Source organism: Rhinolophus sinicus, linkage group LG06 (assembly GCF_036562045.2).
Source record: "Rhinolophus sinicus isolate RSC01 linkage group LG06, ASM3656204v1, whole genome shotgun sequence".
NCBI classification, from domain to species: domain Eukaryota; kingdom Metazoa; phylum Chordata; class Mammalia; order Chiroptera; family Rhinolophidae; genus Rhinolophus; species Rhinolophus sinicus.
This window is the reverse complement of record NC_133756.1, coordinates 98,487,678-98,507,919: the sequence shown is the minus strand read 5'-3', so window position 1 is coordinate 98,507,919 and position 20,242 is coordinate 98,487,678. Positions and strand designations below refer to the sequence as shown.

The following is a 20,242-nucleotide window of genomic DNA, read 5'->3' as shown; positions in this document are numbered from 1 at the left end:
ACTGTCATTCATATTTGCTATTTGTGGCTTGGCAAATTTATAAATACGTTTTTTGTTTTTTTTGTTAATTTTGGAAACATGTGCTTTCTCAAAGTAAATTTCTCAGCATGGTGTAAGACATATTTACTAATAGACCCAATTTTATCTTTAGTTTTTCTGCAATAGGAAGCCAAATGTAGAAAAACTTATGTTCAATAATTAATGTTTCAGTCTTTTTTTTTTTTTTTTCCATTTGGAAATGACCTAGGTATCTAACAAATTTCCACCATTTAATTTAACTGAGCAAACTTTAAGGCTTCAGGTTACTGAAAAGATTTGGGAAACTTATTTGAAAGGTTCACCTAAAAACTTTGTATCATGCTTACATATATTAATTTTATTGACTTTTAATTATGTTTAAATTACTTACAAAAATTCCATCATACCAAGTTGTTAATACACGTATATGTATTAACAAATTTCTTAATTACAAATTTTGTAACAGAGATCACATGAACTTATTTGACTAGTAAACCCAGGGAGAATAAATTTATCAGCATTATAATTAATGTTGATAATTCTAAAGACATGTCTGTTACTGGAGTAACTGCTTGGTCCTTTTGCCAATGCAATAAAGAATTACAGATCAGCAAACATGAAGATATAGAGTAGGAAAAGTTTATTAGGATACGTTCTAAGGGAAGAACTGGCCAAGTCAAGAGAGACAATGGCCTCAAAATATTTGGGACTTGAGTTTTATATTGCTGACCCTGGGGCAGCTGTCTGTGATGAACAGACTTGAGTCATTTGATTGATACGTGTAAGTTATATAACCCATTCCTTTCTGCGCATGCCTTTACCCTTAATGCACAAAGAAAAACCCATAGAGGGGGTATTTAAACCATAATGCTAATTTATTGTAACTATATTATAATGAGGCTAAGGTTAGGCCAAAGGCAAGTTTTAACATTCTGTGCAGGTATCAAAAACCAGATAGTTCTATTTGGATTTCACTTCCCTCTTATCAAGATGTTCTAACCACAAAACTAGTCCATGGGGAGTAGACCTAGGTGTGCAAAGAGCAGGTTACATTGTTGCCCACCCTTCCTGTGGCTCATGCCTACTTTCTGCCTACATGTCTATTTTAATTAAATTAACAAACTTAAACTAGCTTTAAATTTAAGCTATTCTTTAAATAGTTTATTATCTTAGATCAAATGAGCTTGAAAAAATATTTAGGTTTGTCTCTATCTTTCTGAGAGTTTAGAATGCCTAAATCTTTATAATCACTTAATCTTCAACTCAATTAAACAGAGCTCTTTGGAAATGCCATCCAGAGGTAGAAAAATGCCACACATTTACAACATACATATAAAGGCACACATAGACAGATGCAAGCAGACCTCTTTGTCATGAGACAGGTATGGAAATGCAAAATTCACTCCACAAGAACAGGTGGATATAATTTTTGTTTTGGCAGTTGGAATAAGTTAAATTTATCTGCTCAGATGGCTAAGGCTTTTACTAATATTTGTGAAGAAAACACTTAAGAATTGTACTTGTCCTTGACAAGCCAAGTTCAAAATGACCTTTCCTCCTTTTTCCTTTTTTTTAAAAATGAGAATTACCTTCTTGAAATTTGAGTTTTAAAAATATGGCATAGATAACAGTTGCTGGAGAAGACCAGGTATTTACTTCCCATAGGCACAGAGAAAGAAATGCAAGCTCCTTCTAGAAGGTCTTCTTTTTTCCCTAAGGCCTATATTTACAAGCCTTTTGAGATGAATAGGGAAGGTTTCTGGAATGGTAAAAAAATTCATGGCCTCTGAATTATTTCTGGAGCCATATTTCTGGTTCTGTAAGGGCTAGATTTGTAAAACAAGAACTTCTGTTTTTAATGCCTCAAAGAATTAGGTTGCTTTCTAAATGGTACCAAGGACTGACATATTCATCTTATTTTCAGAATATTTCTTTCCCTCTGGAAACATTTATCTTAGGAGAGAAGACCTAAAAAAAGTCCTTATGGTCTCTGAATGTCAGTTTCCAATTTTGGCCAAATTCCTGATCAAAAAGTTATTAAACCTTTCAAATATATTTGCAGGTTTCACCTGGAACAAACAGTAAATATTGCTGACAGTATTAAACAACTCCATGGACCCCAGAGAGTGCAAAGGTTACTACCTTCCCCAAATCCAGAGTCATTCCCAAAGATAGTCAAAAGAAAGAACCAGCAGGCTATATGTTCCAGGCAGGCAGAAAGCCAAGCCAAGGTTTTAGAATGTAAAACAAGACAAGAAAGAAGGCAAAAATAGCTATCCCTGGGAGAGAAACGATCAATGACAAATTGGTCTGGAGTTGGAAAGGAATGGACAACATGAAATTTTATTTTCCCTTCTCACTGGGCTCAGGAAGCAATCCATTTACACACACACAAAAAAAAAAAAAAAAAAAAAAAAGAAAAGAAAAAAGAAAAAAAAGAAGTTTAAGGATCCTCCATGGGTTTCAGAAATTCTTTACTGTGGCCCTTAGACTGGCTGTTGACTTCGGCGTGAATGATACCTGAGAGGTATTACATGTAACCATAGGTGGTTGTATTTTAAATAGGTAACTATTCAGTCATCTTTTCAGAATGAGAAGACAGTTTAGACAGACAATTACTAGAATGAGTACTCAAATAAAAGAGGATAGAGAGGAATAGTAGGAGTTATGTCAGTCTTATAGTTTGACACAAAAGGGTCTGCTTGCCTGAGTGCACTCAAGTCAAATAAGACACTAACAGTAGTTTGCAGCAAAGAAAGTAAAGGTTTATTTAAGGAGTTGGTGCCAAGCTATCGCTCTCAAAAACCTGGCTCCCTGATGGCCTCCAGTGGCTACATTATATAAGGGGGGAAATCATTAATCACGGTTGCTATGGGAGCTGGGGCTGGAGGCTCTCCTGATTGGTTGGGGCTAAAGCTGTGAGCAGCTGATCATGACTTCAGGTCCTGGTATCAGTCATGATGTTCTTAGGTCTGATTTCCAGGGGATACAGTGCATGGAGCTGGTCCACTTTCATGAATCTGGAGCTGAAACAGAACTGAAAGCAGGGTGTTATCTTTGTTTTATTAAAACCTTATTCTGGTTTGAGGTTTAGTTATTATATTCTAGTCATGGTTGATAGACCTGAAACTTTATTCTAAAATGAATATGACACTGACCAGGACCTAATGTCCTAAGGGCTTAATAATTAAAAGGAGAGGACATACAGTATATGTACAGGTAGGAGGCTCTGGGGAAAGAATGCAAGGGGGTCATAGTTCTGTCAGGCTAGACAGAGCGAGCTCAGATGAAAGCAAAATGCATGCTAAGGAAATGAAGTTCATGTGCAGTTGCAGTTTTAGCTACCTTTTATCTCTAATTTTTCACTAGCCTTTTGCAAAGAGTCTTTCAATGAAACTACTTGGGAATTTTGAAACATTTTGTAAGTTTCTTCATGACAGTTAAAATAACTATCTCATTCTGTTTGCTTGACTTGGGACCCCTTCCTTTCAAGTGCATTTTTAAATCATTTTGTCTAACCAGAATGTTCCTCACAAGGGCCATTGCAACTCTAGGTTGTCTCAAGCACGATTTCCCTCCTTTGCAAATATCTGCCACTTCTGGGACCATAGTTCTTAATCATTAAAAAAAAAAAATCAGGTTGAGCCAAAAGGTGGCACACTCAATTCTTTGGATAGAAAGGATCCCATTTCTTAATATCCACTTGAAGGTTGGACTCAGCCCAGCTCAAATCAGACCTAGTCTGATCCCAGAAGCAGTCCAGTTTTAAAATGCCTCTCCTGGAACAGGCTGAAACTTCAGTTAGGTTAGTTATTAACTTTTGGTTTGGTGATGTGGTTTAGCAAGAGTGATTCCATTTTAGCCTGTTTCTTTTGTTAGCAATAGTAGAGTCAATTTTCATTCACATATCTACTGATTTTAAGGACAATATACTGTGGGCTACATTTCAATTATGATTGATGATGAACTAAACATCCAAAGATACATTTTGCAAAAAACTAAACTACTGGAAAGATTCTAGAAATGTCAAATTAGGTTGTGGTGCCAAACACAAGCAAACCAATGCCACATGATTACGCCAGTTGTTCCCATGTGGAGCATCATCTCCTAGTGTTGGCACTTAAATTTTGTGTATGCATAGTGCTAGCTCCTTAACAATATTGTATTTTCAAAATACTTATACTTAACACAAGTTTTTTGTTGTTGTTGTTGTTTTTTGTTTTTTTTTTTGTTTGTTTGTTTTTAATTCCCATAATGTTCTGTGAAAGACAATAGCAAGAGAATTAGAAGAAAAATCACAGACTGGGAGAAAATATTCTTAAAAGGCACATCTGATAAATAACTGTTATTTAAAATACACAATCAACTCTTAAAACACAATATCAGAAAACAAACAACCTGATTTTTAAAAATTGGCCAAAGACCTTAACAGATGCCTCACCAAAGAAAATACACAGATGGCAAATAATTATATGAAAAGATGCATCACATCATATGTCATCAGGGAAATGCAAATTAACACAACAATGAGATACCACTATACACCTATTAGAAGGACTGAAATCCAGAACACTGAAAACATTAAATGTTAGTGAGGTTGTAGAGCAACAGGAACACTCATGCATTGCTGGTGGGAATGCAAAAGCGTACAAATACTTTGGAAGATAGTTTGGCAGTTTCTTACAAAGCTAAACATAACTCTTCCTATAAGCAAGCAATTATGGTCCTTGGTATTTATCCAAAGGAGTTGCAAACTCACGTCTATATAAAAACCTGCACATGGATTTTTATAGCAGCTTTATTCATAATTGGCAAATCTTGGAAGCAACCAAGATGTCCTGCAGTAGGTCAATGCATGAATACTATGGTACATGCAGACAATGGGATACTATTCAGTGCTAAAAAAAAATGAGCTATTAAACCATGAAAAGGCATGAAAGAAACTCAAATGCATATTACTAAGTGAAAGAAGTAAATCTTAGAAGGCTATATACTGTATAATTTTAACTATTCGACACCCTGGAAAAGACAAACTGGAGACAGTAAAAGGATCAGTAGTTGCAAGGGATGGGAGGTTAGGGTAGAGGGGAACAGGTAAGGCACAGATAACTTTTAGGGCAGTGAAAATACTCCGAATGCTATCATAATGATAAATATGTCAATATACATGTCTAAACCAATAGAATGTACAAAACCAAGAGTGAATCCTAACATCAACTATGGAGTTTGGGTGATTATGGTGTGTCAATATATATTCATCTTTGGTTTAAAAAAAAAAGTGCTATTCCAGTGAGTGATGTTGTTAATGAAGGGGGTGTGCATGTGTGGGGGTGGGAGGAATATAAGAAATCTCTACCCTCATCTCAATTTTGTTGTAACCCTAAAACTGTTAAAAAAATAGTCTTTAAAAACTCTCATTACATTTACTTCAATATGATACTCATTAAACAGAGATGTTTTGGAATATTTGTTTTTTAGGCATCATTATTTAATGGGATACCAAAATGGAACGTACAGTCATGCACTGCCTAATGATATTTCTGGTCAATGATGGACCACATATATGACATTGGTCTCGTAAGATTATCATGGAGCTAAACTTCTTGTAAGGAGTGGAAATGCATGTGGTTCAGGAGGGATTTTTTTCTCTGACAGGAGCAATATCTGGGGAGCTTGACAATAGATTCCCTCTCACATAGCAACTCAATTTTGAGTGCACAGATTACATGTCGATGCATCAGCTACTGACCTGTTTTAACACAAAGAGTCTTTCCCCACTACCACATATTCAAAGGACGCTACTGCCCTCCCTGATCTAGATGGATGGTTTTCAGAATATATTGCTGTAAATTCTTTGTTGAGGACCTAAGATCCTGTACAAGGACACAGGTCCACAGGAGCTACCATAACAAATTTTAAGTGCTACCGCCACTTAAGTAAAAGCTTTCTTTTGTAGTGTGGAGCCAGCCTGTCCCTGTACTTTGGAAATGTTTTCAGGTTGTAATGATGTAAAGCAGAGATAAGTTTTATGTATTCCATCATGTCAATGCCAGAGGTAGCCCTTTATGCCAGATATGGTCAATGGAACCAAAACCAAAGTTCCAAAGTCAGAATATTGACTCCTCAGTTCTACCCTCTCTCAATGTTAAAGACTCCCCACCCTTTTTTAAAACAAATACCACAAAGTTTCTTCATCTGACCACAACTCTAATATGCAATAGTCAAAACCACATAACCATGACAATTCCCTTAATCTTGCCATTTTGGTTTCTTATTTCTACTGACACTCCAGCCACCTTTCACTCTCTCCTGACAGTCATTGTTATGATAATATAGGCCTTACCCAGCCTGTTTCTCCTAGATATTTCCAATTAATACAGGCCACATCCCTATGCATGGAGCAACATTGACAGTTTTAATGTTCTATTTTTAATCCTGTTGGAAGGAAACAGAGGGAGAGTTTGTGGGACAGTGTTTTTAAAATCTTCAGTAGTATATAGTAATGTCCTAGGCCTTCACATTCACTCACTACTCACTCACTGACTCACAGAGCAACTTCCAGTCCTGCAAGATTTATTCATGGTAAGCGTGGTAAGTACCTATACAATTGCCCACAGTATTCAGTACAATAACATGCTGTGCAATTTATAGCCTACGAGCAATAGGCTAGACCATATAGCCTAGGTGTGTAGTAGGTTACACCATCTAGGTTTGTGTAAGTGCACTCTGGGAAGTTTGCACAATGATTCAATTGCCTAAGGACACATTTCTTAGAACATATCCTCAATATTAAGTGATGCATGACTATTAAGTGATCAGAACTATGAGATATCTTGTATTTGATATAAGCTGCTTCTACTCCTTTGTTCTCTTATTCCAAATGTAAGTTAACATAGCTCACAATGATAAATAAAATACATCTGGAAAATATTAACTAAAACACATGAAAACAATAAATACTGGGACATAAAATGGAGCTAGACTTGAGATTAACTCAAAGTGTCTACCATAGCTGCTATAGGCTAGTCCCATTTTGGGTAATTAGCAGTCAAAAAAAAACAAAATCTGGTCAGTTACATATTTCTAAGTGTTTTAAGTATTAAAATGAAATAGTTATTGAGTAGAAGCACAGCTATTGCTGACATTAAAATCAGACACATTTTTCTGGAAGGTTCTTATTAAGAGTTTACCATTTGATGTAAAAGCCAGTGACCTGAACATTGTTCTTATTGTGTACTTAATAATGAGTTTCATCTGCTTTAGTAAAGGTAGATAAAACCTAAGCATCAATAACAAAATGAGAAGTAATTATCTAAAACTGTGCTCTTTGATTTTAATATGCATACAATCACTTGAGAATCTCATTAAAATAGAACTCCTTATCAATAGATCAGGAATAGAGTCAGATAATGTGCATTCATAAAAAATTCCCAACCAAAATGCCCATCAATAGATGATTAGATAAAGAAACTGTGTGGTACAACGGGATATTACTCAGCAATAAAAAAGAATGAAACCTTACCGTTTGCAACATGGGTGGACCTAGAGGGTATTATGTTAAAGTAAATAAGTCAGACAGAGAAAGACAAATACTATATGATTTCACTTATATGTGGAATCTAAAGAACAGAACAAATAAAATGGACAAAGGAAACAGAAATAGACTCAGAGATATAGGGGGGAAAAGTAATGGTTGCTAGGTGGGAAGTTGTGGGAGCAGAAGGTAAAGTGATTAAAAAGTACAAATTAGTAGTCACAATATACTGTGTTTACCCAAAAATAAGACCTAGCCAGTCTAATGCGTCTTTTGGAGCACAAATTAATATAAGACCCAGTCTTATATTATATTATATTATATTATATTATATTATATTATACCCAGTCTTATATTAAAATAAGACCACGTCTTATATTATTTTTTCTCCAAAATACGCATTAGAGCTGATGGTCTGGCTAGGTCTTATTTTGGGGGAAACACGGTAGTCACGGGGATATAAAATACAGTATGAGGGGGGAATCCCAAGTGATGGTGATGCTATTGGCCTATAAACCATATTTTGAGTAGCAAAACTCTTGGCTTGGAACCAGTTTGATATAATTGAAGTCCTCTCTTGCTCTGGTTTAATCCATAGTATCAGGAAGAATGGGTAGTCTGAGGATTTTTTCAACTAATCTTCCATAACTATTGCTTTCTCATCTGAGCATTTGATATATCTTGGCTAGGTGTGACTTTGAGTTTGTTCTCTCTGACAAGAGCCTGACATATGGCATTTGTCAGGTAATTCCATTTAGTCTTAATAGAGAGTAAAGCTGGGATTAATTTGCTCTTGTGAAAAATGATAAAGCTAACAGAGCCTGAACAGAAAGTTATCCCACTGCTACTCAGAGTTAAGCCCAGAAATACCCCAGGTAGAGCTAAAAATTTTCTGAGATGTAAAATCCAGTTTTGCAGAGCAATTTGGGAAAGCAATTCCACCTCTGTATATACAACCTGGAGAAACTCTCATAAACATACACAAGGAAATATGAAAGTATGTTCAGTGAAACATGTTTAAGGGTAAAAAAATCAGAAACAAATGTCCGTCAGAAGGGTAATGAATATATAAATTCTACTTTTTCATTCATTGAGAACTTAAAACAGTTAAAGTGAATAGACTATATCTTTATGAAAAAAAATGGATATACCTCAAAATATAAGGGAAATTATAGCATATTATATAATATATAATATGATACCATTTATGTAAAGAAAATAATATATACTACTTATGGACACATATGTATGGTATATTTTTAAAACCATGAATCTGAGACAACAAGTTGACTAGAGTGCTTACCTCTGAGGATGAAGGAAGAATGAGAGCATAGAAATGTTACTAGACTAGGGAAAATGATGACCTCAACTGTGTGTGATAATTCATTACTTAAAAAATATGAGACTAATATGATGACACTTGTAGTAGGTAGAATCTAAATTGGTTCACAATGATTCCTACTTTCTGGTATTTACAGTGTAATCCCTTCTCCTCCATTGTGAGCCAAAGCTGGTAATGTGCTTCTAGAGAATAGATTATGGCAACAATAAGAGAACATGACTCTCAACATTGGGTTAAGAAAGACTCTGACTTCCAAAGAATACTTGATCAGGATCCAGATGAATAAATCTTGACTGACTATAGGGATTGGCTGTCTAGAAAATAATACCAATCTTGAAATGATCACAAGATAACACAGAAAATTTAAATAGATAAATTTATGAAGAAAACCTTAAAATTGTGATATCATAGGAAGAATTATCTGTAGAAAGTATAGAAATATGTTGAGGACATCAACAAAATGAACAAACGTTATGTGTTTATTATCTCATATTCTCTGTGGGTCAGTAAAGCAAATGTGGCTTCACTGGGTCCTCTGACTCTGTGTTTTTCACAAGGTAGGACTGCAGTCTTATACCAAGGTCAAATGGGTACAAATCCACTTGTAAGCTCACCTCACATGATTGTCAGCAGATCCAGGTGCTGAGGGTTATTGGATTGTGTGTCTCACTTACTTATGGGCTGTTGCTCAGAGGCCATTCTTAGTGGCGTTCTCCACCTGGTAGCTCCCAGCACTGTAGCTGACTTTCAATAACAGGAGCAAGCCAGAGCAAGACAAGTGAAACAAGACGGCCACAAGAAGAGTACAAGAGTAGCAACTGACACTTGATTGAGGTTAGAAAGTAGAGACAGTGAATGAATAAAAATATCTGAGCTAGAATCGTAAAGGGAAGAAGTAAAGCAGTACCTGGAAGGGAGAACATTGCTCATTGGAGTGCAATCTGAGACGTCCTCCAAAGTTATTTTGCTTTCAACTTCATAATGTCAGTTTGCATAATGACTATGATCACTTCAAATTGTATCAGGGCAAATGTGCAACAGACCAAGAGGTATTGCTTAGTTAAAAAAAAAAAAAAATAATAATAATAATAAAACTGAGTTGTTGATAATTACTCTAAAGTACTTGTTTGAATATAAAGAATGTACTTTAATTGATTTTAAAAATTTACTTTTTCTGATTGACTTATTTTGCTTAGCATAATAATCTCAAGATCCATCCATGTTGTTGCAAATAGCAGTATTTCATCTTAGGGTGAAGTACTATTCCATTGTGTATATAACAGAGGTGCCAAAAAATGTGTACAGGTGGACACTTTGGTCAATGTTGCTCAAGCAGTAGTTCAACATGATCAGAAGTGTCTGGATGCTGATGGTAACCATTTTGAGTACCTCTTATAATTGCAGAAGTCAAACGTGACTTGTATTAATCTTTTGTTATCGGTATATATTGGACACTTTGGTTGTTTCCATGTCTCGGACACTGTAAATAATGCTGAAATGAGCTTTGGAGTACATATATCTTTAAGGATAAATGTTTTCAGTTTTTTGGGTAGATACCCAGAAAAGGGAATGCTAGGTCAGATGGTAATTCTATTCTTAATTTTTTGAGACACCACCATACTGTTTTCCATTGTGACTGAACAAGTTTATATTCCTACCAACAGTGTATGAGGTTTCTTTTTCTCCACAGCCTCTCCAACACTTATTATTTGTCTTGTTGATGATAGTTATTCTAACAGGTGTGAGGTGATATGTCATTGTGGTTTTGATTTTCATTTCCCTAATAGCTAGTGAACTTGCTAGTGAACCATGTGACTTTACTCATATGTGGGATATAAAAATAAAAGCAACAAAGCAACAAGATAAACAAACAAAGAAATAAAAACTCATAGACACAGACAATAGTTTAGTGGTTACCAGAGGGTAAGTGGGGAGGGGAGTGCTAGAAGAGGGTTAAAGGGGATCAAATATATGGTGATGGAAGGAGAACTAACTCTGTATGGTGAACACAAAATGCAATATAGAGATGATGTATTATAGAATAGTACACTTGAAACCTATATAATTTCACTAACCATTGTCACCCCAATAAATTTAATTTAAAAAATTGCTAAGGTTTAATTTGGAAATTCTTATGGTAAAATAGGTTAATTGAAAGCCTTTAGGAGAGAGCACCTCCAATACCTGCTAAACATGTCCTGATGTTGAATTTTGTTTTGTAGACAAGGATTAATCACTGCTGATAATCCCTCCCTTTATAAAGGAACAGAGAATAAATTGGTCTTTGGCTTAATCTCTTTTCACTGTTGTGGTTTTAGTAGGAGGAAACATAAGTGTAAGGGACATCTCCTTCTTCTATTAATATTTGTGATGAGGCAGTTAGGGTTATATGTTTTATCTTCCTTGCACAGAAGCAGTTTGGATTAAGAGTGAGTCCAACTAGAAAGTTCAGACTTTTACTAGGGGAGCCCATTTGTGAGATTTAGAAACTACTGATGCTACCAAAGGTAGGGGGGGAAAAGTGTGTTTTTTTGTTTTATTTTGTTTTGTTTTTTAGAAGCAGTTAAAGTGAATTATTTCTCAGTAAATTGAAGCATATAATGTTGATCTCTTTAATTCCCTCAATGATGAACACAACCCACAATTTACATAACACTTGGGGTCTGTCTAACCTTACATAACACATGGGGTCTGTCTACCACTGGCTTTGGACATTTGAAGATTCCTGCAACCTACCAAATTAGTTGCCTCATATCCTTAGTACCTTTGGCTGAATTTCATTGTTAAGGTGGCTTGTTTCCAGATTTGACTTAGCACGTGGGCATGGCATCAATGACTCAAAGTGATCTATGTGTTGACAATTTTCTGTTGTCCCCTCAAAATACCCTTTGCTGGTAAATTGTTTTAGATAACCAAATTCAAATTTAAATGATCTTTTATGAGAATAAGAATTCCATCTGGAAGGGGAAAATGTATTTCACTTGGATGATACACTATTCTATAAGTCACATTATTCCAGTTTCTATCATTTAGAAAAGAGACCATATTCTAAAACTTTACAATTTTATGACCATTCATTGAAACATTACAATTTTATTCTTTTATTATATTCCTGATTTTTAGAGCTATTGTTATTGTTTTATGTTAGTATGCTTTTCTCTCCAGTTTAAGTATATGCCATTGAAGCAAAGACTATCTCATACACTCCCCTTTACCCTCTTTCAGCAGTTAGAGCAGTGCAAACTTACTAGGAGATTAACAAATACTGTTAAATAAGGGGGGCATCTACTCGAGGAATTTGAAATCTGAATTTAGGATGAATTTCTACACTACATTAGAATATTTGCCTGAATATGTTTTAACCTGTGTATTTTGAATTACAAATGAAAAGGAGGAAATAGCGATGTTCTCCCTATTAGTGGTTCATCATCTTCTGAATGTAACAAGGATTGATGCACTTTGATCAGTCTCATAAGTGATAGCATCTCTGAATCATTTGACCTCTCTTTTATAGCTACGTTAGAAAATGACAAAAAATCTATTAAACACTCAATTTATATCATGTGCAACATAATGCCACTCCCCATAAAATATTTATCACAATGCTTTCTAATAACTGATGCTTTCATTCTTAGTAATCCTTGAAAGTTTTATAATGACAGTTTACACTTGTTCAACTTTCATAAAGAAATTTAATTTGAGTGTTGAAAGACAACTTATTATAGGAAGGTTTGGATATTTTCTTTAAGAATTCATCTTAGATGCCCACATGATATGAAAAGTTTTTCTCACATTGTAAATGAATGTCATTATAAAATGCAATATCTAATTAAACATTTCAAACTTTCTGGAAATTAACACATAAAATATATTAATGATCATTAAAAGTACATTTCTTGTAATTGTATTGGACATAATATGCTAATACTTCTTCTAGATTATATTACTGATATTTAGGTCACATTACATGAATAAGCTAAGGCTACAAATTAGAGCTAGTCAGCAGGTTGAGAGGGTTGGGGTCTGGCGTTAAACCCTATCTTTGAGAAAAATGGGCACAGAAGTAATTGTTCAAAAGAGGATTTAAGTCTGAAAGGCAGTTTAGAATCTATGGAGACATGATCCAGGAAACAATTGAAAACAACGATCCAACACCAAGAAGTAAGGCTTCCCAAGAGAACCTTGCTGTAGGAATCTCAGATTGGGTGATAGTTAAAACATCTTGGCAGGAAGAAAATTAGTATCGGGGTAGCCTATAAATAAGCAGCAGTCATTTAAAAAGGGGTTAGAGATGGCAAGATATCAGCTTGATCCCAGGACAGGACTCTACAAGGGAAATCATTGTCTCCATTAATAAAATCACATATCAGTGCTTCAAAAAAAGCTTCACTGGGAGAAAGGCAGATGGGCCCCAGAGTCATTATTTCATGGTAGAGCTTCATCTTGCTGTTCAGGTATCTCTCATAGAAGACTACTGCCAACACCATGCTAACTTTAGGTGGTCATTGTTTCTTATTTATTGCTCTATTCAGATTCCAAGGTGTAACACCTTCCCCTCAGAGGTGTTCCCAAATTTTGTGGAACAGTTTTAATTGATTCAGTGATTCTATGACGCACTACTTTAATTTAGAGATTGGAGACTCGGAAGGCTAAGTGACCTGTAATTATAATGCACAGGACTCTTAAATGTCCTGCCAGACATTCATATAAGTTGAAAACTCCCTTTATAATTTTTTGAGACTAGAATCCAACTCTGTATTTTTGACATATAATGGTAATGTCAATGCAGAAATTGTGTCAATTACAGCAAGATTATATTTAATTTTGTTAAGAACTTTACTAGGAGTTGGTGGCCATTTAGAAAATTACACCACCTAACACCAATAGCGTGCATGATATTTCAGTGGAAAATACCACATTTGGATAAGTTTACAATTTGCAACTGCTATACCAATGGAGATTTTATGAATAAAAACAAACTTTGATTACCACTTTATGTCTTCTATTATAATTATTCCTGAGAATTTATATTGAATTAAATACTATTAAATAAATATTTAGAATATTTATTAATTTTTATTAAAGGAGAATTATAAAATATTTGTTATTAAAAGAATTTGGGAACCACTAGCCTAAATAAGGATGTACAGCACTTTTTTTCAATTATATATTGTTTTTCTGTGCTTGCTTAGACCAGAATGGATGGGGTTGCTGATAAGGCTCATGGATAGCAAAAGGGAAAAAGGACAAATAATATATACACATATTATTTAGTAAATAGTAAACATGGTTAACTGTTTGTCCATTTGGTACAAATTCATAATGAATAATCCCTCTTATATCAAAAAAAGGTTAGCAACATTGTTGCAACAAGTTCGTGAAATTGTCACACCTAGCGTGTGTGTTTACGCACAAATGTGTGTGTGTGTGTGTATATATATATACTTGATTTTAGATTAATGATTATAATTTATTAAACATCTCCAATTTATGTGACTCTTTATAATTACTTCCCCTGGCTTGCCTTGTTATTCTGATACAAACCTAAGAGAAAGCTATCCAGAGAAATTCAGTCATTACCTTTGTCACATGTCTACCTTCCACATTTTAGTTAACTGTTTGAAGATCTATTGCTACATAGAAATTTGCTCTTCCACCCCTTACAATGAACTTTATTTCTAAGAGAAAACCAAGAGAAAAAGAAAGAGGGTGAGTAAGTGTGCACTAAGATTCTTTTGGAAGTGACACGGAACAGTGAAGAGCTATGGAAGAGTATGCACAATCATAATAGAATAAGTGGTGTTCAGACTAGGCCCTTGTTTTACAGTCTGTAATTTATCAAATCATGCCCCTCTGGCTTTCCCCAGAATGACAACCTTTTTTCCCTTGCCTGTTTTGACAATTTTCAGAACATAAGATTTGGAACACAAGAACCTTAGTTAAAATCAACTTGTGGATTGCCTATAAATATGCAGCAGTCATTTCAAAATGTGTGTGGCTGATTTTGCAGAAGTCTGTCAGAACCTCAGCGCTTTCATCTTGGAATTAGAAATAATTATAATGCTCAGCTCAGAGAATTAAATAATAACATACATGAAAGTGCTTTGTAACTATAACATAAATATAATAATAATTATTATTATAAGTAATAGTAATAGTAGTGGTCATGATATTCAGTTTCTAGATACCAAGAGGCTTGGATTTATATTAGAAGTTTGTAATTTATTTCCTATATAAATTTAGTGAATTGATTTCAGCCTCAGTTTTGTCATCTACAAAATGAGGGATTAATTCTGGTCACATTGTTGTTGTGTTAAGTGACATTTTACATATAAATTATTCAGTATAATATCTAGTATGTAGTATTATACCACAAGGAAAAGTTACTATTATTTATTGTAATTTATTGAGTACTCATGATATACTACATATTTACAAATGTTAATGTCAATTGATCTTCATAAGAATACTTTAAGGAGAAATTATTATCTACAATTAATAAATCACACAGCAAAAGATTCAAGTACTTGGCTCAAGGCTAGAAAACAATGGTACTGGAATTTAAACCCAAGTTTGTCTGACTCCAAAGCTCATGTGTTTTGTAATATACAAATATATAAAATATATTAATTATCTGTTAATTTTATACATCAGAGACATACATAATATTTATTTGAGTAATCATATCTTAACGTGGAAAGGTTAGAAGGGATTTTGTTAATAATTTGATTGTGCAATTTAATTCTATTTGAGAGTTTGAAGAGGTTTCATGTGCTTTTCTGAATTTTTATAAATTCATTGTGATGCAACAAATACCATATTTTGACAATAATTTCCTCTCGTTATTTATCCAATCACTTATATATTTTGCTTTTTTTAAAATAAAAGTTTTAAGTGACAGTAGTAAAATCTGGTGTAGAGAAACTCACATCAGTTATTTTCATGTAGTATTGTCGGTTGTAGCATAAGGAAAAGATAACCTCAAGCTAGGTTACCTAGGACTCAAAGAAAATACTTCTTCGTGCCTACCCATTGTGAGTGCTGTTTTTATTGGATGAATGTTTAGAATACCATGAACACTTTTTATTTTTTATTTTTTGCCTCAAAAGAAAGAACATATAATGCATTTAAAGAAAGCAAATTAATTTACCCATATTTTAAGTATAAAGAAAGTACACATCTTTTTCAATATAACTTTTTAAAGCTCAAGTTTCCTGGGACATTCATTCACTCAAAAATGTCTTTCCTGATATGTTTATTTTCTGTGTGGTTAACCAAGGAGGATGTAAACGTCCAACTGTTTGGTGTAGACATTGGAAATATGTCTTTTCTAAACCCATCCTTCTTTATTGTGCTAAGGCAGTGGTTTTAAATAAATACAATTTTGACCCTAGGGAACATTGAACAATGTCTGGAGACATTTCTGATCATCACCTTTTGAGGAGGTGTGCTACTGGAAAGTAGTGAACAGAGGTCAGGGATGATGGTACATAGCTTACAATGCACAGGACAGCCCTCACAACACAGAATATCCCAAAATGTCACCTATGCCAAGGTTGCAAATCTTGATCTAAGGTTATTATGTAATTAAATTAATGATTAATAAAAATAAAGCAAGAAATTTTATTTTTTTTAAGTTCATGATTCAGGATGCTATAGCTCCTAGGTATGCATATAATTCTGTAAATTCTTACACTATGCAGGCTAACATGACTTATACTCCCTACAGCACATTTACTCATCATTTGTTATTTATTTCTCTAGCAGAATTATCCTTAAGTCCAAGGTGACATTTGGGACCCATTTTTATTTCTACTTTTCCATGAGATTTTCATTAGTTTAAGATTACCTTTGTCATAGAATTTCTCTGAGTTTTAACTAATTAAATGAGATAGACTCTAGAATCTGGCATATAGTAAGCACTTAATTACTTTAAGTGCTCTTCCCTTTTGCCCTCTTTTTTATACCTTTTCTCATGTGATCTCCATTTACTTTGCTTACCTACTGGTGAACATTTAACTGTATACAGTTTTGACATTTTATTCAGTTATTTTAATTTCTTGAGGACATGTCTCATTCCATGAGAATGTATTTATTTGTATTAAATAATTTTTCCCCTACCCTCCAGCATTATTAGCAGTAAGTAATGCTTGATGGAATGAATAAAGAAAGGAATATGCGAAGAAAGCAGGAGGACCAATGTTTTCATATGTATAGTATCCAACTAGTAACACATATTAATTTGATTTTTTTCTTTATTGTATTGTATATTATTTTTAACATTCTAAGAGTTTTACAAACTTTTAAGCCTTTTTAAAATAATGCTTTTGTTTACTATTATTTAGATGATAACATTCTGCTTTAGATGAATATAGACATATATTTTTAAAAGTACAAAACCAATGCTTGAAATGTTTATTTTCCAATTATCTATATCATATTTTTAAAAAGTCTTAGTCAATTATAAAAAAGTTCTAGTTAGGTCTCTGCAGTTTACTAAAATAATGCAATTTGATAGTTATAGCTTTCTTTTGGTAATATGACTGTTGTGTACAAGTAAAGAGCAAAAATTTTGAATGCAAATATAAGTGAGAAAAAAAGTCTTGATATTTCAAGAAATTTTAAAGTGTATCTTTTTTGGTCCTTACAGAAAGTGTGGACTACGGGCCAGTATTTGTGCAAGAACCAGATGATATAATTTTCCCAACTGATTCTGATGAAAAGAAAGTAGCACTGAATTGTGAAGTTCGTGGCAACCCAGTTCCCAATTACAGGTAGAAATTCTATTAATTATTGTTCTTAAGTCTTAATTTTTTTTCTTTTGATGAAATTCTGACACTCCCAGGGAGTATTATGTCTCAAATCATTTTTACATATTTGTCTTTTGATTTTCCCTAAGATGGCTTCGAAATGGAACAGAAATAGATTTGGAAAGTGATTATCGCTACAGTTTGATAGACGGGACTTTCATTATAAGCAATCCAAGTGAAGCAAAGGATTCTGGTCATTATCAGTGTTTAGCAGCCAACACTTTTGGAAGTATTCTTAGTAGAGAAGCCATACTTCAGTTTGCCTGTGAGTAAAGTTTATGCTTTCTCCATGTATATGTATGCAGTGTGTACATATGTAATTTTAAAGTTTAGTTAGGTAAAAGCTTCAAACGTCAAATTTTAAAATAGTGGAAAATCTTGGTAAGGATTAGAGCTATGTAAACAGTGCATTGCTTCCTGAGGTATTCTGAAATTTCCTGAACTGTTTGCCGTCTTCAAACCACATACTAGTCTGGGAGGTTAAAAATCCTATTCATGAAAGCAGATAAAGTTTAAAATTCAAATATCTTTTGAAATCTAGTACAAAAATAGATTTCTAATTCTGTCTGCTTTTGAAAATAGCTTCATCTTATCTGCTTTTATTCTTCTACTGTCTGTTTCAGTCTATTAGCCAGAGATTTTTCTGGAAATAAGACAGCATATTCTAAAAATTTTGCTAATGGTCAATTAACCAAAGAAATGCCTCTAAAAGACTAATATTTCAGAGATTCTGACTATACCTTCCTTCCCAGTTGTCCTGATTTTTTATTAGAAAAATGATACCACATATAATCATACATACATACTAGAACATACACATTTTCTAAAATAGATCATATATCTAATTAATTAAATGTATTGATTTCTTAAAACTCCTAAAATTATTTCACTGGTAGTGAGGGCTTACATCAAACTGAGCATAGGCTAGTGGGTAAAAAAAAAAAAAAAAAAAAAAAAATTCTTACTTAGTATTATTCCTTAGTAAGTAATTCTACTTGAATTTAAAAACTTGAGGATTACAAATTCTAAAATATAGATAAGAGGGCCAATAATCTTTGTGTTAATAATTCATATGTAACTATTTGCTACATAATTTATCACAAAATGATTTTTATGTTAAAATTACAACCTGAAGGATGGAACAATTGATTTTTCTCCATATAAGCATCTTCACATATTATTTCTATTAACCCAGAATCCAGACACCCTATAATAGAGTATGAGGGAGAAAAGGAAAGAATAAAAAAATGACAATGGATCAGTTTGGAGAACACTGACTTAGGTCCTAGAATAATCTAAATGTTATCTTTTAAAGTAGATTTAGCTAAGGCGTTCATATATGTATTTTACAGATACCAAATATACCAAAATAGTTGCCTAGATATGTTTGTTTTATTTTAGAAAATATTGTGTAGTGCATCCCAGAACCTCATACTTTTCAGTATGCACATTAAAAGTAACTTAATAAACAATATGAATAACCCTCCAAATCACTCCTCTGTTAAATGGAGCAGTCTTTTCAAGACAAATACAGAAAATCCAGAGATCATGATGTATAAATATTAGTGGCTTATACCTTTCTCTTTGGCCTGTACAATCTGACAGATGCACACCGATTCACAATAGCCTGTATGAGTACAGCAGTTGTTTCTTTCCCTTAAATCAGCAATGGCAGCAAAATATGTGAAGTTTTCTGCATCCTACAGAGCAGAAATCTATTTACTAGGAGACTGTAGGTGTCCTTATGACTGTGCCTTACTAGGATTCCTGCAAAGACTAGTCGTTGCTGTCAAATAATCACTCCCATCTTCAGTGAGCAAGTTGGCAACAATATTTACAGTTCAATGACTAGGCAAGGAAAGCTCTCTCTGTCTGTCTGTCTATCATCTATCTATCTATCTATCTATCTATCTATCTATCTATCTATCTATCTATCTATCTATCTATCTATCTATCTATCTATCTATCACCTATCTATCATCTATCTATCTTGCCTATCTATCTCTCTATCTATGTATGTATGTATGTATGTATCTATCTATCTATCTATCAATCATCTATCTAGCCTATCTATCATCTATCTGTCTATCTATCTATCATCTATCTATCTATCTATCTATCTATCTATCTATCTATCTATCATCTATCTATGTATCTATCTATCTAATCATCCATCATATATCTTACCTATTCAGTAACAAGCTGTCCTGAGTTTGAGTTTATAGCAATATTTGCTTTATTTTTAACTTAAACATATGGATTCATTGGTAGCATTTATGTCCCTGTCCCTTCCCTCTCGCACCACAGCTGGCTCAACACCGTGTCCTGGAATCCATACCTATGCGTAAGAGCCCATAGGTGCCTGGTTGAGGAAGTCAGTCATTTACATAGGGAAGGATACTTCTCAAAATTATTCCCCCACTAGATATCATGTCTGTACTGATGATATAAAAAAATTAAGTTCTTTAGGTTTAGTTTTATCCTTTTTCCAGGTGATCTTTGAGGGAAAAAATGCAAATATATGCGGTAGAGAGAAAG

General features: G+C 33.8%; 1 protein-coding gene across 2 annotated transcripts in view; it reads left to right on the top strand.

The window, feature by feature from the left end:
• Nucleotides 1-20,242, top strand: part of CNTN5 (contactin 5) — a 1,268,958-nt gene that overhangs the window by 771,738 nt on the left and 476,978 nt on the right. For both annotated transcript variants that reach the window (XM_019741696.2, XM_074335568.1), the window contains 2 exons: nt 17,545-17,668; nt 17,794-17,969. In XM_019741696.2, coding sequence (XP_019597255.2) covers nt 17,545-17,668; nt 17,794-17,969 — 300 coding nt within the window. The remainder of the gene's footprint in view (nt 1-17,544; nt 17,669-17,793; nt 17,970-20,242) is intronic.